The sequence below is a fragment of the Hyla sarda genome, chromosome 1 (assembly GCF_029499605.1).
Source record: "Hyla sarda isolate aHylSar1 chromosome 1, aHylSar1.hap1, whole genome shotgun sequence".
Taxonomy (NCBI): Eukaryota; Metazoa; Chordata; class Amphibia; order Anura; family Hylidae; genus Hyla; species Hyla sarda.
The window spans coordinates 459,950,501-459,960,432 of NC_079189.1; the positions used below are offsets into that span (position 1 = coordinate 459,950,501).

The window sequence follows — 9,932 nt, forward strand, 5'->3', positions numbered from 1 at the left end:
CCTATCTGTAAAGCTTTGCATTTAGGCCATACATAAGATTCCTTGACAATGGTGACATATTGGGCACACCATACCAAACTGCATGCCAACGTGGAGGTGTTTGCCTAGGGGCTTCAGGTAAGGACTCCCCCTTTTATACTAATTTACCTCACAAAATAGAGATATAGCTAAATTCTTCAAGATGACGGATCACCATGATAGTCTTGTGTTTTCCAACCAGGGTGCCTCCAGCTGTTGCAAAACTACAACTCCCAGCATGCCCGGACAGCCGAAGGCTGTCCGGGCATGCTGGAAGTTGTAGTTTTGCAACAGCTGGAGGCACCCTGGTTGGGAAACATTTCTATAGCCCCTGAGCTATGCGAATAGACGCCTCTCATCTCCACAAGCCGCACTTCTTGCGTTGACACATAAGGCTCTTTGCTGCCTCTAGCGGCGACACATAGAATTACAACGGTTTTACTTCCTGCTTCTGAGTCCTAGGGTGGGACAGCGGAAGTGTCGGAGCAGCATCGCCGGTGGGTAGTGATCGTCTTCTGCTACGTTACCGCAATCATGCCGGTAAGTGGACCAGTGCTACCAGTACTATTGGGCCCTCGATATAATGGCGGATAGGTGACAAGTAGCCCGGTGCAGGACAGTGATCAGGAAGTGATGGTTAAGGCCCGGGGGGGAAGGGAAACGCTCTACCTGCCCCGGTAGGTGTCATCCACCCTGAGACTGATCCTTTGGATAGAGAATACTATGTACTACACCTCTGATGAAGCAGAGCTGAGACTGTTCTGGAGCCTAGATGGCTTCATACATGTATCTATTCTAATAAAACAGTTTCCTCTAGGTAAATGTCTCTATAAAACCTATTCCTCACCGGCTGGTGCAGAACTACAATTCCCAGCATGCCCTGACAGCCTGCATTCTGTAAGTTGTATTTTTGTAATAGCCAAAGAGGCACAGATTGGCAGTTGCTGCTATGCAGAATAGGGGGTAGGGGCAGGTGTTACCACATAACTGGGTGTTTTGCCATTCAGGAGTCTGGGAAAGCTGAGTTACAGATCTAGCAGGTGCAGTAAAGATGGCTGCACAGTAAGAGAATTTTCTATGAAGATACATCATGTATGATTCAAGAGGCTTAATAAGGAACAGGATGTGGCTTTCTGTATGAGAACATCCACTTCTGCTAGTCATTAGCAGTTTCCCAACCTGTGTGCCTCCAGCTGTTGCAAAACTACAACTCCCAGCATGCCCAGATATCGGAGCCCTGGTGGGATCGGGGAAAGGAAGTTAAAATGGGCACTGTCATATGTTGTACACCTTGGCAAAACAATAGTTTTTCTAATATACTTCCTAAAAATGTTTTCACATTTTATTAAACTGCCTTCACCAAATCCCACCACTAGGGGTCCCCATACCTCCTGGGACACTGAAGAATTCCACAGCAGCATGAGTGTGTCCAAGGGTCATGGACACGAGATGGCTGATTGACAAGGCTGCAGGAGGAACACAGTCTGCAGCAATGCTGCTATAACAGAGTTTTACCAATCATCTGCCTCCAGCTGTTGCAAAACTACAACTCCAAGCATGACTGGACAGTTAAAGGATGTCTGGGCATGCTGGGAGTTGTAGTTTTGCAAAAGCCGTAGGCACACAGCTGAAGGCAACACTGCTGCAAAAAAGAGTTGCCGCCCAAGGAAGACACACATGAATGACATAGGAAGATGTAAGTTATACACTCACCATATTGTCTTTGGTGGTAGAGTACAGGCAATCTCCAATAATCATTGTGTGTGTGTCTACAGCATAAATCCAGAGAGGTTACAGAGCAGGGCTGCCAGGCTCTCAAGAGCACTGTGTCAGCAGAGTGAGTGAGGGAGGGGGGAGGAGTCATCAAAGTGCAGGCAAGAGAAGGACATGCCCCTCTCTTTTACTAAATGGATAATACCGCCAGTACTGCATAGCCGTCAATGGTGACGGTGCAGTGCCCCACGGTCCTACCACCGAAGTTTCTTTGGCGGCAGCCGCCTGACGGAATCTTCGCTTGCGGAATTCCGCAGTGTGAACGTATCCTTAGATCATGCAGAAACTTTATTTAGTTAGGCATGAGGTTGGTGACAGATTCCCTTTGCAATGTATTTGTTTCTTTAAATAAATTTTGACTAGGGATGGTCCAGGATTATGTTTTTGCTTAAAATTTTAAAATAAAGAATTACTTAAAAAAAAAAAAAAAAAAAAAAAAAACTTTGACATGTTTCAAGTATTCAGATCGCGATCAATTGTTAAAATAAGTGGGGAGCAAAGCGAAGCTGACCAAGACAATCTTATAGACTTACTTAGCATGCTCATTTTAGCAATTGATCTGGGTCTCAACACTCAGACCCTGACTGATCCAAACTTTTCACAAGCCTCTGCAGCATGTCAAAATTATAATTTTTTTTAAAAGTGACAGTGCCGATTTATGCCAAGATTTAGAGTTACTCTCAAGCTACGCCTCCTTGTCAAGCGAGGCGCAAAAGTGTCTAAAACGCATGATCATTCTGATGCAAGAAATGTCAGTCAGTATTTTTGCGCATTTTCATTAGTAAATCTGTCCCAGTGTTGTGTACCAGCTGTCGGCATAGTTTTCTGTCATAGATAACTTTCTCAATTATGCCAATGGCTGCACCAGCACATCAGATCTGTCTTCTGGTTCTCCCATGTTTGTTCATAAGGACTATAAGGACTGTCTACAAAAAAAGAAAAAAAAACTCTGAGCAAACGCTAAAAACACAGCATTTGCCCAAACTAAAGATGGCCACTTTTGTCCCAGATTCTCTCCTAGATGTGTTCTGGAAGGCAGCCCAGATCTGGGACACACACCGTAGCCTGAATAAGAATTGTCTCGCTGTTATCTCTGCATGTGTGTATGCCGTGAATCATTCCCCATACAGGTTCCTGGGTGGACCTTTTGGCAGTCATTTCACATACATTTCCCCTTATCATACTGAATTTACCTGGATTCTTTTTGTTATACATAATGTGGTCCGTCTTCTAAGAAAAGCTTTTATTTGTTTTATTAGGCCTACCACTCCACATTAATGGAACCAGACACCAAACTTATTGGAAACATGGCATTGCTGCCCATCAGAAGCCAGTTTAAAGGGCCTGCCCCCAAAGAAAGTAAGTGTCATGTCACATTCTTGTTACAGGGTGGATGCAAGTCTCGGCCTGCTGAATGTAGATGGCTGATCAATGCCTGTGTGTGTTCTAAATAAGAATTGAGAGGCTTAAACATGTTGTTTAGGAACTTAATCAGCATTTCCCAAACAGCGTGCCTCCAGCTGTTGCAAAACTGCAACTCCCAGCATGCCCGGACAGCCTTTGGCTGTCCGGGCATGCTGGGATTTGCAGTTTTGCAACAGCTGGAGGCACGCTGGTCGGGAAACGCTGCTCTAAATGGCCATCAAAGACCTCTGTACTGAGATTTTTTTTTCAGTGCACGTTATCTACAGTGTGACTTTTCATGTAACTTTATCCGCGTATTTATACTTGCACATTGATATTAATTTGAATGGGGCTCTAAATGTGTACGTGTATGTAAGGCAGTTTTCACACTGCGCCCTGCAGTGCCCATCAGAGGGGTACTGTGTACTTCTGACATATACCTATGATGTATGTCTGCCCTATACTATACAGTCTAAAATGACAGCCTTATGGCCTCTGTCAGTTAATGGGGTCTGTGGATATAATCCCTTATGTAAACAGAAGATGGCACTCACCATGTAGCGTAGAAAATGTCCATTTTATTCAAACAGCGTGGTTATAAGATACAAATGGCCAACAGGCCGTTTCACACCGCCTACAGGTGCTTAATCGTGACCTCTGACATCACAGGTAAATCCCCCTCCTTTTTATACAAAAATCTTTATTTAAACAACTCAAAACAATCCCAATTAAAATCCACATGGCATTAAAAACAAAAAGAAGGGTCAATGCACATGCCTAAAGGGGTAACATACATTCTATCTCTGTGATAGAATGTATGTTACACAACAGATTAGGTTGGGAGCCTATACTGCGGTAATAAAATATTTATCACCTGCAAAACAAAGTACTGTACTTGGCATATGTATTGATTTCATGCACTTACTACGGGCCAAGGCTGTCCATGAGCAATGGAATATATGAGGACTGTTCACATGTTGCGGTTTTTGGGACTATCAGTAGTGAAACCACAACGAGGAGAAGGGGATAGACATAGAACACTACTGCAAAGAGAAACTGAATACATATTGAAAACTGAAGCCATGGGACCTTTGGGTCAGAACGAACGGAGTGATAGTAATATTTTTCCTTAAAGTATTAGCGTTCGCACGATCTGTTAGATCATCATTTTAAAATGCAGAGAGAATTTTTAATTCAACTATGCGCATGTTTTAGGTCTATCCTTATCCATTTACAAGCAGCTATTAAGTATTTGCATTGACCTGTTTTGTTTTTAATGACTTGGATTTTAAATGGGATTGTTCTGAGTATCATGTTTAAAGTTTTTTTGTATAAAAGGGAGGGGATTTACCTGTGATGTCAGAGGTCACGATTAAGCACCTGTAGGCGGTGTGAAACCACGCTGTCTGAATAAAATGGACATTTTCTACACTACATGGTCAGTGCCATCTTCTGCTCACATAAGGGATTATACCATTGGCTTGATGGATTGAGCACCTCCACATTGTGGAATTATACACTGGGCAGAGGACTGTGACATTGTGGAGATATATATACAGTGTACGTGAAGTAGCAGTGCCACTGGGCACCTTCTATTGCTTATTGGGTCTGTGGATATGTTTACCGTACACACCAGGAGCTTACATAAGGACTCTCAGCTGACAATGTATATCAGGAAAAATCAAGCCATGAGGGGAAAATAACTGCCTGTAGAGCTCAGAGGCAGGATTGAGTGGAGGTTCCGATCTGGAGAAGGGTACAAAAATGTCTGCTGCACTGGAAGTTCCCAAGAGCACAGTGGCCTCTGTAATTCTTAAATGGATGAAGTTTGGCCACCCCACTAAACTGAGTAATCAGAACTTCCAGAAAGTCAGTCCTTGAGTGGCCCAGCCACAACCCTGACTTGAAACCAAAGGAACATCTGTGGCGAGACCTGAAAATGGTTTCCACCGACGATCCCCATCCAACCTGACAGAGGTCGAGAGGATCTGCAGTGGAGAATTGCAGAAAACCCCCAAATGTGGCATTATACCTAAAAAGACAGTGCTATACTGTGTGAGACTACTGAAGCAGTCACAGGGGTATATGAGCACCTTATTGTTTCAGCACAATGAACAGATACCGGTGGGGATCGCTGGAGTAGTTGCACTGGTATGGTGGGGGATTTTTGAAATGCACTTTTATAAATTTGTATTCATAGCAAATGTGACATTCATGATATTTTCTTTTTGTTCTAGCAAAAGACACGGATATTATTGAGGAAGCTATTTATTATTTCAAGGCCAATGTATTCTTTAAAAATTATGAAATCAAGGCAAGTGATTACAATTCTACTAATACATGACACATACATAATGCATGATACGTAATATGTTTCTACTGCATAGGCATCACTAGTCCAGTTCCCGTTCCATTACACTTGTTTTATCATCTTTTAGAATGAAGCTGACCGGACCTTGATATATATCACCCTTTATATTTCTGAGTGCTTGAAAAAGTTGCAGAAGGTAAGAATTTTACATAAAATAATACACCTACTTTTTACTCTCTATTATTCAGGTGCACAAAATTAGCTTTAAATAAATAAATAAATAAATAAAGATACAGGATGGTTGGGAAGATATAATTATGCAGTAGAATAAAATTGTTAAGAAAAAGACTTTTAAAGGAAATCTAAACTTTTGCCTTTTCTGTGCAACAAGTCTCATTAAATGAAAGTAACACTTAAAGGAAATGTGTCACCTGCACTAACCTGTCGGTACCGACAGTGCAGGTGACAGATGACAACGGTACTTACCTTGTCCCATTCCGCGGCGGGGATCTCCGCTAATCTTGGTCGTTAGCTCCAGCTCCGGATACCGGCTTGGGGCACAGGCGGAGCTTAGTGAGAGGGACCCAGCAGAGAGCAGTAGCAGTGATGTTACTAAGCTCCGTCCAAGCTGCTGTTGCTCTCAGCTGGGTCTCGCAGCAGCGGTGACATCACTAAGCTCTGCCTGTGCCCCAAGTCGGGTGCCCGAAAGCTGGAGTTAATGGCCAAGATTATCGGAGATCCCAGCCACGGAACGGGACAAGGTAAGTACCGTTGTCGCCAGTGTCACCTGCACTACCTGTCGGTACCAACAGGTTAGTGCAGGTGACACCGGTGGCAGATTTCCTTTAAGTGTTACTTTCATTTAATGAAACTTGTTGCACAGAAAAGCCAAAAGTTTAGATCATTTGGTGTTTCAGTGCTGAGACCCCCCTCCAATCTCTAAATATAGTGAAGCACATAGCAGTGTGTTTCACTCCCCAACTCTTTTTGATTTCAGGGGATGGGCTCTGTTATTGTCTATGGAGCCTGTCTCCAGAATCGAACACCGATCCAGGGAGTAAAGCGCACTTCACCCGGCTATATCTAACAAGGGGTCACAGTATTGAGGCTATTTTATTTCAATGACAGTAATGCTTTAAAATGTGAAAAGGAATGTTACTCTATTTGCATTAGAGGGGATTTCTAGGCATTTAAAGGCAGCGAAAGAGTTTGAGGGGGGCCGGCGAATGCTGCAGATGGCACACGCTCCATTCATTTTCTATAAGAACTCCAAAGAGACCCAAGTGCTGTACTCCATTCATTTCTATGGAAGCACCAGAGATGCTTGTGTGTGTGTGCCATCTGCAGTACACGCTTCTCTCAGACAGCCGGGGTCACGTCAGGAGATCGCAGGGGTCCCAAACAAACACTTATCCCCTATTCACTGGACAAACCCCTTGAATATCCATTGGATAGACCAGTGTTTTCCAATGTCTGACTGGTGCTCCAGGACATGCACAAAGAATGGAAGCAGTTGGTTCAGTGTGTAGTGGTGAAGCCAGATTACTGCAGCACAGCTCCTATTGAAGTAAATAGCAGGTTTGCAATAACCTGGTTTCACCACTACACAATTAAGGGAACCAAAAGGCTTCCAGCCTTTTATTGTGTATGTGTGGGGCAGCTCTGCCAAACAGCTGAACCCCAGGGTTGCCGCTGGGTTTTAAAGGGAAACTGACAGATGGATCACCCCACTAACCTGAATATACAGGTAGTTAGTGCCGGTGATCATTAGTAAAACAATGTATTACTTACCAATCCATTCAACCATTCCTGAGATATAGCTCAATCTTGCAATCTCCCATATTAATATATAGAACCGTAACTCTGCTTTTTCTACCAACAGAGTAGATCCTTTAATATTCAGGTAACAAATGTGTTTTTTTTATTGATCCAGTGCAATTCTAGAGGACAAGGAGAAAAGGAAATGTACACTCTAGGAATAACCAACTTCCCCATTCCAGGAGAACCAGGGTTCCCCCTTAATGCCATGTATGTGAAACCTTCCAACAAACAGGAAGACGGTAAGACTTTGCTCTTGTCACTATGGAGGTATATAAATAAGGTGAACTTTCTTTAGCTAAAAGGTTTCTCCCAAGATCAGGGATACCTAGCTGATCAGTGGGAGTCTGAGCACTGGGACTTCTACAGATCCCAAGAAATGTTGTAGTTTAGCAACAGCTGAAGGTACACTGTTTGGAAAACACTGCACTATGGGGATAGGTAACCCTCATTTTCGTGATTGGTGGGGGTGCCAATGGTCAGACTACCAGATATGACGTGGGGGGTGATCAGAATCCCATAAGCAATTTTTTTCCATGTTCCAAATATGATGGAAACATGTAAACAGGTTTAAAAGAGAGTACTAGGTTGGGCTCTGTTCGCATTGGCATTTTTTTTACAGCATGCATGACAAATAAGACATTTCAGTTGTAAACAGAGCTTTAAATTGAGTGTATAATCAGAAAAGGATATAAAATAAATGATATATAATATTTCTGTAAAAGATTTGGTCCCTGATGTTTTGGAGCCTTTGACTGTATGTACAGTGATCCCTCAACTTACAATGGCCTCAACATACAATAGTTTCAACATACAATGGTCTTTTCTGGACCATTGTAACTTGAAACCAGACTCGACATACAATGTTCTGGAATCTGGGAAACATGTCAATGGCTGGAAGAACTGACCAATCAGAATGGACATTTCATTGGTAAAACCCCTGTATTCCTAAAGTGAACGCACTGACTGGTGTCTGGTATCGCCCCCTACAGTACAGGGAGGTATTACATGTTCTGTACTACTCTTTACCTGTATTACTGAAGTGCACGCACTGACTGGTGTCTGGTAGCGCCCCCTACAGTACAGGGAGGTATTACATCTTTACCTGTACCAGGGTTAGCTGCTCATTTGGACACCAGGTGAGGGCGGCTCCATTTTACTTTTTTAGGACATTGCTTGTATTGTACAGGACCCTGAAGAAGCTCCTGTCCTCTACATAGACCAGTGTTTCCAAAGAGGGTGCCTCCAGCTGTTGCAAAACTACAACTCCCAGCATGCCCGGACAGCCTTTGGCTGTCCGGGCATGCTGGGAGTTGTAGTTTTGCAACAGCTGGAGGCACCCTGGTTGAGAAACACTTAAATAGACAGTTATTTACAGCTCCCAGCAGATCTTTCTTACTTTTATATGTAAGGATTTGCTTTATCTGTATTAGTTATTCTTATTTATCTTTAATCCTCACTTTTTCCTATTTTTGGATGACATTTTGGGGTGTTAGAACCAATTGCCAGGTTTCCATAGAGATATGGTCTCAACATACAATGGTTTCAACATACAATGGTCGTCCTGGAACCAATTAATATTGTAACTTGAGGGACCACTGTATACCATTTATTGACAATCTCTGCTATCCTGCTTCATTCCTATTCAGAGGTGATGAGGGCCTACTTGCAGCAACTGAGGCAGGAGACTGGCTTGAGACTGTGTGAAAAGGTGTTTGACCCTCAGACAGACAAGCCCAGCAAGGTAAGAGAATGTTTACTAGCCATTATTGAGTTTATGTGACCCTTATTTGTGATGGGAATCACAACACAGCATCAACATGCAGCATCTGAGGAAATGCCAAGTACTGAAATGTTCATATTTATTTTATTTTGCATAATTTAGATTTAGTAGTTACTAATATGCTACCTTGTGGCCCAAGCCAGTTCGGCCATGGACTCTCTGCAGGTCAATGAGTTGTTTTAGATAGATGCAATGAAAAGCTGCAACAGTGCCAATATAATTTACTAATAGATAAGCAAAATATTCATGAAAAACTTTTCAATACTGTATAACTGATAATGAACCGCTTAGCATAGCCCATATGCATACTGCATTCCATGTACACCAACCTACTGTATATGCTAAGACCAATCCTTTTCTCTTTTAAGTGGTGGATGTGCTTTGCAAAGAAACAGTTCATGAACAAATCTCTGTCTGCTCCTGGGCAATAAGGAAAGAAGACAAAGAACATTGAAATAGTTGTCTTATTTTGTTTCAATTTGGAAATAAAGTTTTATACTGTGTTGTAATATGGCCAGCTGCAGCCAAACAAGGCAAGAAAACTCCGGCATTTTGGGGCGAATATTCAGTGTTAAGCTGGTGCTTAATAAAAGTGAGAAATCCTTTCCTTCTGAATGTTTGGTGGCTTTGTGCTTTAGCTGTCTTTCCACTGGTTGGAACAGTGATTTGTTACCATGCACATCTTCTGTATACCAATAAAAAGGTGTATACGTACCCTAACAATGGCTTGTTCTAGTTTCAGGAGTGAAAATACAAAGTTAGAAGATCTTGTCGGAAGGTATGCAGAGTAGAAAAACCAGGGGGTTAAGGACATGTTTTATGTAT

At 42.7% G+C, this 9,932-nt stretch overlaps 1 protein-coding gene across 1 annotated transcript; it reads left to right on the forward strand.

Annotated features, from left to right (window-relative positions):
• The first annotated feature begins 401 nt into the window (after positions 1-401).
• On the forward strand, positions 402-9,714 carry ARPC3 (actin related protein 2/3 complex subunit 3). The gene is made up of 7 exons (XM_056552345.1): positions 402-558; positions 3,051-3,150; positions 5,433-5,509; positions 5,634-5,702; positions 7,440-7,566; positions 8,974-9,068; positions 9,476-9,714. Exons 1-7 carry the CDS (start codon positions 553-555, stop codon positions 9,536-9,538), a joined length of 537 nt encoding a protein of 178 aa, XP_056408320.1. The 5' UTR covers positions 402-552; the 3' UTR covers positions 9,539-9,714.
• Positions 9,715-9,932: the final 218 nt, after the last annotated feature.